We start from the raw sequence: 15,198 nt of genomic DNA, 5'->3' as shown, positions 1-15,198 counted from the left end.
TTCATGAGCTTTGTTGTTGTTGTTAGTTGCGAAGTCATGTCCGACCCATCACAACCCCATGGACAATGTTCCTCCAGGCCTTCCTGTCCCCTACCAATCTTTGGAGTCCACTTAAGCTCACGCCCGCTGCTTTAGTGACTCCATCCAGCCACCCCATTCTCTGTTATCCTATTCTTCTTTTGCCCTCAACCGTTCCCAGCATGAGGCTCTTCTCCAGTGAGTCATGAGCATAGAAAGGAATAATGACCATCTTCGTCTTCAAGATGTTTGGAATCTTGAATTGCAAGTTCAAAAATAATTTTGTAAATCAGCCCCCTTTTTTTTAAAAAAAAACAAGCTGTTTACAGATGTTTCTAATTCCTATCAGCATAATATCACTCTGTCAAGGACCGAGGAGTAGTCATCTCAAACGATCTAAGCCCCAGAGCCCACTGTAACGGCATTGCCAAAAAGGCATTAAGAGTTGTTAACCTTATTTTGCGAAGCTTTTTCTCCGGTAACACTGTATTGCTAACAAGAGCATACAAAACCTTTGCCAGGCCAATCCTCGAATACAGCTCGTCTGCCTGGAATCCACACTGTATATTGGACATTAATACAATTGAGTGAGCCCAGAGGTATTTGACGAGAAGAGAAGTCCACTCCTCTGCTCACAATAGAATCCCTTATGCCACTAGGCTTGAAATGTTGGGCTTGGACAATCTGGAACTACGCCACCTACAGTCTGACCTAAGCATAGTACACAAAATTGTCTGCTACAACGTCCTACCTGTCAATGACTACTTCAGCTTCAACCTCAATAATACACGGGCAAGCAACAGATACAAACTCAAAGTAAACAGCTCCAAGCACGATTGCAGAAAATACGACTTCAGCAAGAGAGTGGTCAACATCTGGAATGCTCTACCTGACTCTGTTGTTACTTCCTCAAACTCCCACAGCTTCTACCTTAAACTGTCTACCGTGGACCTCACCTCATTCCTAAGAGGTCTAAAATAGCAGTAATAGCAATAGCAGTTAGACTTATATACCGCTTCATAGGGCTTTCAGCCCTCTCTAAGAGGTTTACAGAGTCAGCATATCGCCCCCAACAACAATCCGGGTCCTCATTTTACCCACCTCGGAAGGATGGAAGGCTGAGTCAACCCTGAGCCGGTGAGATTTGAACAGCCGAACTGCTGAACTGCAGTCAGCCTGCAGTGCTACATTTAACCACTGCGCCACCTCGGCTCTAGAAGGGGGTGTGCATAAGCGCACCAGCGTGCCTACCGTCCCTGTCCTACTGCCCCCATTTATTTGTACTCATTTCATGTGCTCACGTCCATGTTTATACTTATACCTGTTATGTCCTACATGTTTGACAAACTAAATAAATAAAATGAAACAAATGCAAATAAGTATACTTCCAAATTCATACTTACTGTATGGCGCCTGTGTAATTTTCAACTTGCATGGTGGTGGCATGTCTCCAATCTTTTTTAAACCCAAGCACCAAAGTGTTAGGCTTCATTCTTCCCAAACCAGAGGCCTGCAAGTATAAAATATAATGTTTAAAACAAGGCATGTGCAAGGTTTATCTAAAATCAGAAGTGATGCCGAAATATTATGGGAGTACAGTGATGTTCTGGAGGGAATTAAGATTAAAATCTATCTGGCAAGTGTCCTTTATGCTTGTACCCAAGCAGCACATATAAAGATTAGTTCTAAAATCATCTCAGCTATAAAATGATTTTTAAACGGCAAGAAATGTAATTGACTAGAGTAGCATCCATTTGCATTCCTTTGGATTCAAAAAATCAAACTTTTGAAAATTAGATCAACATAATTTTAAAGCTACTGGTTGAGAGGTTGTTTTTTAACACAATCCATGCTAGGAGTGTCCTTAATATAAAGCAAGGAAGATGTTTATATGTTTAAAGAGCCATAACATTGGGCAAGTGCTAAACAATGTCTTTTATAGGACAGCTACTACATTGAAGATACTCTCAATCTTATTTGAGAGTAAACCATTTTTGAATACAGTTGGAATTTTTTTTTTAAACAAGCACATCTTCCACTTCACTTCTTTAGATTTTCCCTCCCCCTGAAAATCGTGAGTGCTTTCTGATTGAAAAGGCAGCTTAGCTATTTTTTTATTTAAAAAAAAGAAAATACAGTGGCCTCTTGTTTCAGAAGCATTAGTGCGCTCATTATATCTGATGTGTAGCAATCAAATTAATACTCTGATCATAAACTCATTGTTTAATTTCACAGCAATTAGAACATCTGGTTGCTTGTCTGATAACGAGCTTCTTTTCCCATGTGAAATGTTAGAAGATGAAGTGTTAATTTCACTGTATAAAATATCTTTTGTGAGCCAATATAAAATACTGGTACTATTACATAAGTGTAGTAGGCAATTGCATGAGACATTCCTATAAAGCATCTCTGTTTAACAGAGGATCTTGTTCATTGAATTCATTTCTCAACCTTGGCATTTTGAAGATGGGTGGACTTCAACTCCCAAAATTCCCCAGCCAGCATGCAATATTGCTCAGACATGGCAATTTGAAGATGGGTGGACTTCCAACTCCCAGAATTCCCCAGCCAGCATGCAATATTGCTCAGACATGGCAATTTGAAGATGGGTGGACTTCAACTCCCAGAATTCCCCAGCCAGCATGCAATATTGCTCAGACATGGCAATTTGAAGATGGGTGGACTTCAACTCCCATGCTGGCTGTGGAATTCCAGATCTACACACCTTCAAATCATGATAGCTGGGGAATTCTGGGAATTGAAGTCCACCCATCTTCAAGCTACCAAGGGGAGAAACACTAGAATATGGAGATCTATAGAGATTCTCAGTCATCCAGGTCATGTTTGTCCCAAAGGTGCTTTTTCAGGAGACAACTGGAGTTTCTTGGTGTTTTTTTTTAAAATTTGAAGACGTTTCGCTTCTCATCCAAGAAGCTTCTTCCCACCATCCAGTCGGAGCTGAAGAAGCTTCTCGGATGAGAAGTGAAATGTCTTCAAAGAAAAAAATATATCCAAGGAAGTCCAGTTGCCTCCTGAAAAAGCACCTTTGGGACTAGAATATGGAATTGATTCCTTTTTCCCATAGATCCATTGCCTCAAACCAGAGTTTTTCCCCGAAGTAAGCTAAAATACAAAGAGCAGCGCCCCCAGGATACTCTCTGCATTTCCATGATGCTTTCCAATTGTAAACCTTAATGAATAAACCAGAGGTGGTATTCAGCATGTTCTGACAAGTTCTGGAGAAACGGTAGTGGAAATTTTGAGTAGTTTGGAGAACCGGAAGATGCCACCTCTGGCTGGCCCCGCCCCATCTATTCTCTGCCTCCCGACTCCCAGCTGATTGGGAGGAAATGAGGATTTTGCAGTAACCTTCCCCTGGAGTGGGGAGGGAATGGAAATTTTGCAGTATCCTTCCCCTGGAGTGGGGAGGGAATGGAGATTTTGCAGTATCCTTCCCCTGGAGTGGGGAGGGAATGGAGATTTTGCAGTAACTTTCCCCTGGAGTGGGGAGGGAATGGAGATTTTGCAGTATCCTTCCCCTGGAGTGGGGAGGGAATGGAGATTTTGCAGTAACCTTTCTCTGGAGTGGGGAGGGAATGGAGATTTTGCAGTATCCTTCCCCTGGAGTGGGGAGGGAATGGAGATTTTGCAGTAACCTTCCTCGAGTGGGGAGGGAATGGAGATTTTGCAGTATCCTTCCCCTGGAGTGGGAAGGGAATGGAGATGTTGTAGTAACCTTCCCCTGGAGTGGGGAGGGAATGGAGATTTTTCAGTATCCTTCCCCTGGAGTGCAGAGGGAATGGAGATTTTGCAGTATCCTTCCCCTGGAGTGGGGAGGGAATGGAGATTTTGCAGTAACCTTCCCCTGGAGTGGGAAGGGAAGGGAGATTTTGCAGTATCCTTCCCCTGGAGTGGGGAGGGAATGGAGATTTTGCAGTATCCTTCCCCTGCCACGCCCACCAAGCCACTCCACGCCTAACAAGCCAAGCCCATAGAACTGGTAGTAAAATTTTTTGAATCCCACCACTGGAATAAATCAACATTGTTGGGTACCGGAGGCTGTTTGGAAGCCGCACTTCAAACAGCTCACCTGAAGAAGGCTTCTGACTCCATCTCTAAAGCTATCGGCCGCCACCGCAGCGTAAAAAGCTTTCCTTTTATTCTTCGCCAGCCAAGCCTGCTTGGTTGTCATGCCGCTATTCATCTCTGTAACGCACAGCTTGCGTGGGCCCTGTGTGACACAATCATGCATTAGAGAAGCGCTCCACATTATGCCCAGCACAATAGCGTGATTTCGAGGGAGGGACTGAATCGACTCGGTGAGGGGCTGCGACGTGAGTCAAGGGGGGAAAAAAAAATTAGATCCCCACAAAAGATTGTTTTTTTTTAAAAAAAGAGAGATTCAATCTTTTGAAAAGAAGCTTGCTGGTCCAAATCATTCATTTCCCCCTTCAATCTGTGTGAGCCACTTAAGTTTCGTGATATAACTAGAAATGGCCCATTTTGAAAAATCCCGTTTTGGGAGAGTTTTAATTAACGGTGAAACCATGAAGGATTAGTAGAGGAGCTCAAAGGTAATTGGACTCCAAGTATTGTATTCACCGTTATTTTTTTTTTAAAAAAAATAACTGTGAACTATACTATGAACTAGTGTATAATGTTCGTAGTTCATCATTTCTGCGTGAATGCCTCCCTAAGCCGGGGATTTAGGCCTGGAGTTTTTGCATAAAAGAATATAGCAGCAGATTGGGGACCAAAGAAAGGGCATTCTAAATTGTGGAGGGTGTTGTTGTTTTTTTGTTTCCCCTGTGGAGAAGACAACTTGCAATTCTCTTCGGCGATAACCGGCTACCAATTTCACCTGACGTCACCTAGAGTGTCACCTAGAGTTGGAAGGGACCTTGTAGGTCATCTAGTCCAACCTCCCGCTCAAGCAGGAGACCCTACACCATTCCTGACGGAGGGCAGTCCAGTCTCTTCTTGAAAGTCTCAAGAAGCCCCCACAACTTCCGAAAGCAACTTCTGTTCCATGGGTTGATTGTTCTCACTGTCAGAAATTTTCTCCTTATTTCCAGGTTGAATCTCTCCTTGTTCAGTTTCCATTCATTATTCCTTGTCTGGCCTTCAGGTGCCTTGGAAAATAGCTTGACCCCCTTGACACCCCCTCAAATATTGGAAGGCTGCTATCCTGTCTCCCCTGGTCCTTCTCTTCACTAGACTAGCCATGCTCAGTTCCTGCCACCTTTCTTCATATGATTTAGTCTCCAGTCCCCTCATCATCCTGGTTGCTCTTCTCTGCACTCTTTCTGGAGTCTCAACATCTTTTTTATAGTGGGGTGACCAAAACTGGATGCAGGATTCTAGGTGTTTGTCTTACTAAGGCTTTATATAGTGGAATTAGTACTTCCCTTGGTCTTGATTGTATCCCTCTGTTAATGCAATTTAGGATTGCATCGGCTCTTTTGGCTGCTGCTGCACACTGCTGGCTCATATTGAGCTGGTTGTCCACTAAGACTCCAAGATGCCTCTCCTTTCCCCCCCTGCGTTTTGCTTTGCAATTATTTTGTTTCAAATTAGATTAGCTTTTGGAACTTCTTGGAGAGTTTTATTACTGTTGGCTGCCCTAAATGTTTTGTCAACATTTAGAAGCGGAGTGGATATGTTTTACGTAAACAAACATATGCCGATGAATCCCATTTTTGACACGTGGCAGTTTACAAGTCTGTTGACCGTGTAATTCCAGCCTAGCTGTGTAAAGTATGAATTTGAAGCAATTGTGAACAGGCTTCTTTTGTCGTTTGTGATTGAGCCTGCCTGTCTGTCTCAAAAGGGCTAAGATATGCTGAAAATAATGGGCTTATTCAAGGACTGGTTTGCTAAGGCTTCATACGGGTTGTCCTCAACCTACGGCCACAATTTCATCCCAACACCAGCAGTGCAGCAAGAGGTAAGATCTTTTTCTTCCATGAGCTTCTGTTTCATCGTTTGCACAAAAGAAACGCCACGGAAATCTGACTTAGGGCGACGGCGCATATATCAGCAGAGAGGGCTATGCGCAGGGCCGGATTTTCCTATAGGCTAACTAGGCTTCAGCCTAGGGCCTCAAGATCAAGAGGGGCCTACATTCAAATTGTTAGCAAAATTAAAATTACACTATTCTAAAAACAGTGAACACTAAAACACTGAACCGAAAATAAGGAGAAATTCTACGCATATGACTAATAAACAAACATAAAAATGTATTGGTTAAGATTGTTCCAGCGCCGCGGCAGTTGGGGAGCCCGCCCACGTTCCCGGCACCGGCGGTTGGGCGAGAGGCGCGGCCGCTCCCAGTAGCCGCCCCGTTGGTGCGGAGCCCACCTGCGGCCAGGCAGATGAGGGCGAGGGAGACAAGCCGGGCAGCTGAGCGCAGCAGGGGAGGCGGCTGGCCTCGCTGCCTTTGCCGCAGAGCAGAGCTGTCCTCCGTCGAGAGGTCAGCTATATATATTGATATATATTGATATATATCACAGTAATGATGTATTTTATTGTCTCTCATGCAATTTACAAACTTAATAATGGGAGGTGAAAGGGCCTCATAAGTGGAATAGCCTAGGGCCTCTTTTCATCTAAATCTGGCCCTGGCTATGCGTGCCATTTCTGGCATGCGTGCCATAAGTCCACCATCACAGTTCTCAATGGCTTGCTCTGTCAGTTTTGGTGGCGGAGCTGTCTGCCAACAATGACAGGCAAGCCACTGGAAAACCCCACTCCTTACCAGCACTGATGATGTTACCTAGTTTGATTAATGAAACGTCTGCAAGAAAACCAGCAAACTCAAACAGCACCCTTCACTTCAACCCCGAGCTACAAACATTCTCCTTGATTCGTATAAACATCACTCTTTACAGCAATTAAAAAATAAATAAAAACAGGTACTTAACCGTAGTTTTTCCCCAATGGCTATCAAAATTTAGATTCAGGCATCAGCTGAATATAAACTAAACAAAGCATTAATAGATATAAATAAGAATCACTTAAAATCTTAATGGGAGTTGGAATGATAAGCTGACTGCTATTTTATCATTCTCTTATTTTCCCAGTTAAATAGCTTACGATAGTTCATTATGCCAATTTTTATTAGTCAATAAAACAAAGTGTTACTAACTTTTTAGAGAAGGAAATTAAAATACCTAAACCATATATAACAGCATGTTACATAAAATATTTGCAGACATATAAAACTAGAAACCAATAAGTTAAAAAATTGGAAACCTTTCTCTCCAAAGCTTTTATAGACCGGAATAAAATACCCATTGGAATAAAGAGTAAAACTTAAGTGTTATAAATTAACAGGGCAAAAAAAAAATCCTTTATTGAATTGTGCTGTTGTTATTATTTGGAAGAGTCACTTGTAAAAATAAGTTTATTTTATCCAAGTAGCCCTCGACCTACCACCCCAATTGACCCCCAAATTTCTGCTGCTAAGCAAGACAGTTGTTAAAGTGAGTTGTGCCTCGTTTTATGACCTTTCTTGCCACGGCTGTTAAGTGAATTGCTGCAGTTGTTCAGCTAGTAACACGGTTGCTAAGTGAATCTCGCTTCCCCATTGACCTTGCCTGTCGGAAAGTCACAAAAGGGGAATCACATGACCTCCCCCTTTTGCACTTGCAACCGTCATAAATATGAGTAAGTTGTCAAGGGTCCAAATTTTGACCATGTGACTGTGGGGATCTTGCAATGGTCGTAAGTGTGAAAAACGGTTATAATTCACTTTTTTGGGGTCAACTTCCAACTGTCCCTAAAGGAATGGCCATTGGAGCTGCCACCAGACTCCGACAGCGAGGGGCCCTATGAGTAGGCACTGGAGGATGTGGAGGACCCTGGACAGGATTCCGACTCCAAGCAGGGTGCAGAGAAACTGGTTGGCCACCAGGTGGCGCCTGAGCCTTGGATCAGTGGGGAGGAGACAAGGGAGAGTGATCCAGAAGCCAGCAGGGAGTTGTTTCTGGATGCACGCCATCGAAGAGCTACTCGGCGTCAAGAACAACTACGTAATTACAGGAGGTAATTACGCTCAGCTGATGGTCATTAGGCTCCTCTCCAGACTATAAAAAAGACTGCTTGTGCCATGCCATGCCCTTCTTGCAGAAGTCAACACTTTGACTAAAGAGAAACAAACTTGGCAGGCTGGATTGCTGCCAGAGTTTGTCTGAATTGCTGCCAAGGTTTGTCAGCCTTGCTGCCAAGGTTCTTATCTGTTTGTTTACTTGGCTTTCAGCCACCAAGAGTCTGGTCTTGTTATTAAAGGACATTCTCATTAAGCGTGTCTCAGCATTCGTTACTGGACGGAGGAGGGGGTCAGAACAGCTACCTGTATACAGGAGAAGCTTTTTCCATATACAGGTAGAGCTTTCTATGACTTAGCTTTCTGTGTAGAAAACCTGCAGTTTCCAATTGCCCTAACAAGAGAGCCATTTTTGTGAATCACGTAGAGAGCTGAATGGTCCAAACTTACCATGTAAACTTCACAGCAGAGGCAAAGACCATTGTTCTTCGTGAATGAATGAGCGATGTCCAACAAAGCTGGTCTTATCATAGGACCTCCTGTCAAAACGATACACTGAGGCCTGCAAAAGACGGGAGAAGATGAATTACACCAAGTGGTGGGATTCAGTCGGTTCGCACCTATTCAGGAGAACCAGTTGTTAAACTTTCTAAGCAATTGGGAGAACCTGTTGTTGGAAGAAATCTCCTTTTGTTTTTTTCCACTTTACAGGGCTAATCCTGTAAGGAAGGCAGGAAGGAAACATTCTGGTGTTGTTTCTAGCCTCATCTTGATTGCCCTGCTTACATAAATTGCCTCTCCGGTTAAATAATGTGAATGTACATATGAGAAAAAAATAAAAAATAAAAATAAATAAAATTAAACTTACAAACTTCTCTGAACTTTTTCCAAAGTCTCAACATCTTTTTTTTTGTAGCATGGTGTCCAAAATTGGTTGCAGTATTCCAGCTGTGGTCTTAACTAGGGTTTTGGTAAAGCAGTGCTGATACTACCCTTGATCTTGATTCTAAGCCTCTGTTTATACAACCCAATCCTTGAATCAGTTCCTTCAACAACCTACCGGAAGTTTTTCACGTGGTCGTCCACTGTGGTTAGTTGCAGGGCGCTCTCAACAGCATTAATGTAGTATAAGGCCTGGGCAGATGAACCCCAGTTTACTTCTGTGGTGGAAGCAACAAAACAAACCCACATCAATTTTAGCTTCTATATTTAACAAAAGTCATTTTTTTTAACAGATACCATATTTATGATCCCTTGTAACAGTGGTGGGATTCAGCCAGTTTGCACCTATCCGGGAGAACCGGTTCTTAATTTTCTAAGAGGTTCAGAGAACCGGTTGTTGGAAGAAATCTTCTTTTGGTTTTTTTCCACTTTACAGGGCTAATCCTGTAAGGAAGGCAGGAGGGAAACATTCTGGTGTTGTTTCTAGCTTAATTTTTATTGCCCTGCTTACAGAAACTGCCTCTCCGGTTAACCCTTATTACATTGTAATAGCTAAGGCGAAGCGCCCATCGACCTGAGTGAGGTTGAGTTGGCCACGCCCACACGGTCACATCACCACTAAGCCCCGCCTACCCACCTGGTCATTAGGACAGAGAACCGGTTGTTAAATTATTTGAAACCCACCACTGCCTTGTAATAAGAAGTATCGTGTTTTCCCCAAAATAAGACCTAACCGGAAAATACCGTACTTTTCAAAGTATAAGATGCACCCTTTCCACCCCAAAAAGAGGGTGAAAATTTGGGTGTGTCTTATACACTGAATGTAGCCTCACCCACTCTCACCAGAGGCCAAAAACACAAGGCATAGAGGCGGCAATGGTCTGTGCTGAGTGCAAAACTAAGAAGAGTCGAGGTGGCGCAGTGGTTAGGGTGCAGGCCACTTCAGCTGACTGTTATTTGCAGTTCAGCGGTTCTAATCTCACCGGCTCAAGGTTGACTCAGCCTTCCATCCTTCCCAGGTGGGTGAAATGAGGACCCAGATTGTGGGGGCGATATGCTGACTCTGTAAACCGCTTAGAGAGGGCTGAAAGTCCTATGAAGCGGTATCATGGTATTGGATCTGGGTACTTGAGAGACCGCCTGCTGCCAATTACCTCCAATAGACCGATTAGATCCCACAGATTAGGCCTCCTCCGAATTCCATCCACCGGCCAATGCCGACTGGCGACTACCCGGAGGAGAGCCTTCTCTGTGGCTGCTCCGACCCTCTGGAACGAGCTCCCCGTGGAGATTTGAACCCTCACCACCCTCCAGGCCTTCCGCAAAGCCCTTAAAACCTGGCTGTTCCAACAGGCCTGGGGCTAAAGAGTTTTTGCCCCCCTTCTCGAATGGTATGACTGTTGTGTGCTTTTAAATTGTGTATTGTTATGTTCGTCTTTTTTATTCCCTGTCTGTACCCCCTTCCCTGATTTGAATTGTGAGCCGCCCTGAGTCCCCTTCAGGGGAAAAGGGCAGCATATAAATGTAATCAATCAATCAATCAATCAATCAATCAATATAAGTTGAACTGCTATTGCTATTGCTATTGCTAAACTCGTCTGCTGCTCTGAAGTGAAACTGAAACTGTTCTCTCCTTCTACCTGTGTTTGCTTGCATTTACTACCCCGTTGGAAAACCCGCTTTTGGTATTGTACATTTACTTCGTGCGTTATATTATATACCAAGAGAAGTGAACGAATCCTGCTGAATCAGTTACCTGTGGGTGCTTTCTGGATGGGATTGCTGCGACAAACTCTTGACAGTGATGTTGGCTATTTACATCACTTTCCAGCTTATTTGTCTCTGTGCAATTTGGAGATTCTTCTAGAATTGAAGACACTGCGGTCTTACTTTTTTAAAAAGCCTTGCTTGGCTTCTGAACAACCTGCCCCCAAATTTCACAATGAAGTAGAAACCTTTTTCAAAAGCAAACCGTGATGTCTGTTTTATGCGAACCACAATTCGACAAGAACATTTTCCCCCCGCTCCTTTTGAGAACCACGTAGCTTGTAATATAATATTTGATAGAAAAGAGGCTCGCGAAAGAATAAAAAAGAAGCAGAGAAAGCCAACGCATGCATTTTAAGCTTGCACAACGTTCACACAAAGCTAAAGAAATATGGTTTACTTTGGAGGAGGGGACCGACCAGTGGTGGGCTTCAAAAATTGTTCGAACCTCTCTGTGGGTGTGGCCTCCTTTGTGGGAGCGGCTTGACGCCCATGTGACCGGATGGGAGTGGCTTGCCACCCATGTGACCGGATATGAAGATGCCGACGACACTTGTCAGAACCACCTTAAATTACCTCACACACAGCACTGGCATGCATAAGAATAGGATGTAAACTTGTTTTTTAAAAGGCATCTTTGGTTTGCGTTAAAACAACTTCAACACACGCAATGTTCTGATTGCACCACAAACGCAGTAGTCATCCTTACCTTTCACAGAGGCACTGAGTTTTATAAATAGGAGCATGATAGTGTAGAATAATCATATCCAAGGACCAGTGGTGGGTTTCAAAAAAATTTGGAACCTCTTCTGTAGGTGTGGCCTGCTTTCCGGGTCCACTGGTGGGACCTCTTCTAACTGGTTCGGTAGATTTGCCGAACCGGTTCTACCGAATAGGTGCGAACTGGTAGGAACCCACCTCTGGGACCGACAGAAAGTGAATGTGACAGCACAGCTATTAGACTTCTAACTAATAATATTAAGAACAAGCTAGCAAGGAAGCCAGACAAGGTTTCTGGTTAATTCCCATGCTCTGTGTAGAAAAGCTACTATATGCTGCTCTACAGAACTCATAAAAACCTGATTACTAGCAATATGTTGGTAGTCTACAAAGAAATCATTTTTCAAAAGCTACCTTTGGTGATTCCTCCCGAGAATTTTTTTTTTTTTCCCTAACAGGAGAGAGCAAGCCAGATTAAAATGGCAGCAAGTCATCTGACAGATAGCATTAGTTATCAGAGATGCGAATACACTGTGTTCTTAGGGGAGGGTGGAAAAGTGTACGGTTGTTTGAAGTCTTTCCCACCCAGCTGCATTAAAAAACACCCGGGGGAGAAGCAGAAGAAGAAGAAGGAAGAAAGGCAAAATTGAAATCGGAATGTTCTTTTTTAAAAACAATTCCTCTAGGAACATCCCCTGGAAACTAAATGAGAGGCGACAGGGAAAGGTTGATGGATTTCGATGTGGACCTACCCAAGTGACGCATGCCGTGAGAAAGAAAAACAAAAAGAATACCAACTGTAAATTACCCTATGGCTTTTGGCCGGTTTTTGTGTTTTGGGTGTGCTTCTTTTGATTACATCTGCTTGTTTCGTCTGTTATCACTTTTTCAACTGCCAGATTGGTTAGGGTGTCGTTCCAGCAAGGATATATTTGTATTTTTTATTTTGATGATGATAATGATGATGAAGAGGAGGAGGAGGAGGAGGAGGAGACTGGACAGTCACTTTTATGGGATTGTACATGTTCTCCTGCTTCAGCCGGGGGCTGACATAGAAGACCTCCAAGATCCCTTCCAGCTTCTATTCTCTTCTGTTCTGTTCTATTCTTTCTGATCTATCCTACCCTACCCTATCATAGCCTTCATTCTGCTCTATTCTATTCTATTCTATTCTATTCTCTTTGTTCTGTTCTGTTCTATTCTATTTTATTTGTTCTGTTCTGTTCTGTTCTATTCTATTCTATTCTTCTTTCTCTCCTATACTATCGTAGCCTTCTGTTCTGTTCTATTCTATTCTATTCTATTCATTCTGTTCTATTCTATTCTTCTTTCTATGCTATCCTATCAGACTTCTGTTCTACTCTATTCTATTTTATTCTATTCTTCTTTCTATCCTATCCTATCATAGCCTTCTATTCTATTCTATTCTATTCTTTCTATCCTATCATAGCCTTCTGTTCTATTCTATTCTATTCTACTCTATTCTATTCATTCTGTTCTATTCTTCTTTCTATCCTATCCTATCATAGCCTTCTATTCTATTCTATTCTTTCTATCCTATCATAGCCTTCTGTTCTATTCTATTCTATTCTATTCTATTCTATTCTATTCTATTCATTCTGTTCTATTCATTCTGTTCTGTTCTATTCTATTCTTCTTTCTATCATATCCTATCATATCCTATCATAGCATTCTATTCTATTCTATTCTATTCTATTCTTCTTTCTATCCTATCCTATCATAGCCCTGTTCTGTTCTATTCTGTTCTGTTCTGTTCTATTCTATTCTATTCATTCTGTTCTATTCTATTCATTCTGTTCTGTTCTATTCTATTCTATTCTTCTTTCTATCCTATCCTATCCTATCATAGCATTCTATTCTATTCTATTCTATTCTATTCTTCTTTCTATCCTATCCTATCATAGCCCTGTTCTGTTCTATTCTATTCTATTCTATTCTATTCTATTCTATTCTTCTTCCTATCCTATCCTATCCTATCCTATCCTATCCTACAGGGCAATATAATCAGTTATAAACTAGAACAGGAAAAACCTTTGGGATGTGGGATTTTAACTAACGGTGGACAGAAAAGGAATAAGAGCTGAGCCTCATATTAGAAATTATTTCTAATACAAAGAATTCTGTCCCAGAACAGCCAAGGGAGCTAAGTATATCTAGCCTATCAAAGAGAAGGATTAGGGAGGATGATAACTGTCTTCCAATACTTGAAGGGCTGACATAAAGAAGAGGGGATTGATTTGTTCTCCAAAACACCAGAAGAGGACAAGATAAGAAGTAATAGGTTGGAACCGTGTTGTAAGGAGAGATCCAACCTACAACCTTACAAACAGTTGTAAGTTGAGGAATGCCAGAACTCTCCCTTAGTGGTTTTTTTTGGGGGGGGGGATTAAGGCTAGATTTTGGAAGTCTGGTGACCATTAACACTCCTTCAACAAGCCAGAATTAAGGGTGTCTGTGATCTTAAAGAAAACAAGGACTTGTGGGACAAGATAGCAGTCTTCCATTATCTCAGAAGCTCCCACAAAGAAGAGGGAGTCAAGCTATTCTCCAAAGCACCTGAGGGTAGGACAAGAAGCAATGGGTGGAAACTAGTCAAAGAGAGAAGCAACTTAGAACTGAGGAGAAATTTCCTGACAGTTAGAACAATTAATAAATGGAACAACCTGCCTCCAGAAGTTGTAAATGCTCCAACACTAGAAATTTTCAAGAATAGACTGGATAACCACTCGTCTTGGATGGTATGGTCTCTTGCGTTGAGCACTGGGTTGGGCTAGAAGACCTCTTAGATACCTTCCAACTCTTTTATCCTGTTAAATCTCTCCCATTCTAACCATGACAGTATCAATCCCAGAGATGACACGACATATATTTTTCCTGCACTGATCAGGAGTAGGGAAAAAACCCCAAAAAGTACCAACGATCCCATTTTCCTTGCTGTAATTGGAAGTCTTGGAAAACACTCACTTCCTAAATGATTGATTAATCGGTTACTTAGAGGATCTTATGACTTGGTTCAATCATGTAGTTTCAATTCCATTTAGGGTGTGGTTGTCCCCTACGATCTAGCAACAGTTGTGATCGGAATGGAGTTGTGCGGGATCTACCACTGGAGGTTTTCAAGTATAGACTGGACTGTCAGGCCTGCAATTGTATTCCTTTTAGAATTTTGGCCTGCCACACTTTCTCTTATTTCATTATGCTGTTTCATTAGTATAGTTGATGGGAGGGAGGAATAGACAGGAGTAGGATTGTGGAATGTGTTGTTATCATTCTTTTCTAGAAGCCCAAGGTCATTTTTTGTCTCCGCACTTTTACACCTGACCAGAAGCAGCTGGGTGGAGACGCCAGCGTGGAAGAAGAAGATTGGACCATGTGATGGATTGAGGGTGTGGGGACAAGATCATGAACTTTTAACTGGGTGGGATTCTGATGTCATTTCCAGAATTGGGATTAATATAGATGTGCTAAGATCTCTGCTTTATTAAATTGGAACTTTAAGGATCGTTTTGCCTGGGACTCCGATTTAATTCTACATGATACTTGGAATGCTGACATGGACAACTATTCGCCTTGGATGGTATGGGATCTCCTGCCTTAAGTAGTGGGTTGGACTAGAAGACCTCTGAGATAGGAGACAAACGATGACCTTGGTCTTCTAGAAAAGAATGAAAACAACACATTCC

At 42.5% G+C, this 15,198-nt stretch overlaps 1 protein-coding gene across 4 annotated transcripts in view; it reads right to left on the bottom strand.

Annotated features, from left to right (window-relative positions):
* The window catches only part of SLC12A1 (solute carrier family 12 member 1), a 54,963-nt gene that overhangs the window by 8,725 nt on the left and 31,040 nt on the right, over window positions 1–15,198 (bottom strand). For all 4 annotated transcript variants that reach the window (XM_087704202.1, XM_087704203.1, XM_087704204.1 and 1 more), the window contains 4 exons: window positions 9,126–9,225; window positions 8,516–8,627; window positions 4,109–4,249; window positions 1,422–1,528 (listed from right to left, as the gene is read on the bottom strand). In XM_087704202.1, the coding sequence (XP_087560328.1) occupies window positions 1,422–1,528; window positions 4,109–4,249; window positions 8,516–8,627; window positions 9,126–9,225 (460 nt within the window). The remainder of the gene's footprint in view (window positions 1–1,421; window positions 1,529–4,108; window positions 4,250–8,515; window positions 8,628–9,125; window positions 9,226–15,198) is intronic.

The sequence above is a fragment of the Thamnophis sirtalis genome, unplaced genomic scaffold (genome assembly GCF_051295495.1).
Source record: "Thamnophis sirtalis isolate CommonGarterSnake01/CBP01778 unplaced genomic scaffold, rThaSir2_p1.2 scaffold_2, whole genome shotgun sequence".
NCBI lineage: Eukaryota > Metazoa > Chordata > Lepidosauria > Squamata > Natricidae > Thamnophis > Thamnophis sirtalis.
The sequence above is the reverse complement of the archived record's forward strand: the minus strand, read 5'-3'. Positions and strand labels throughout refer to the sequence as shown.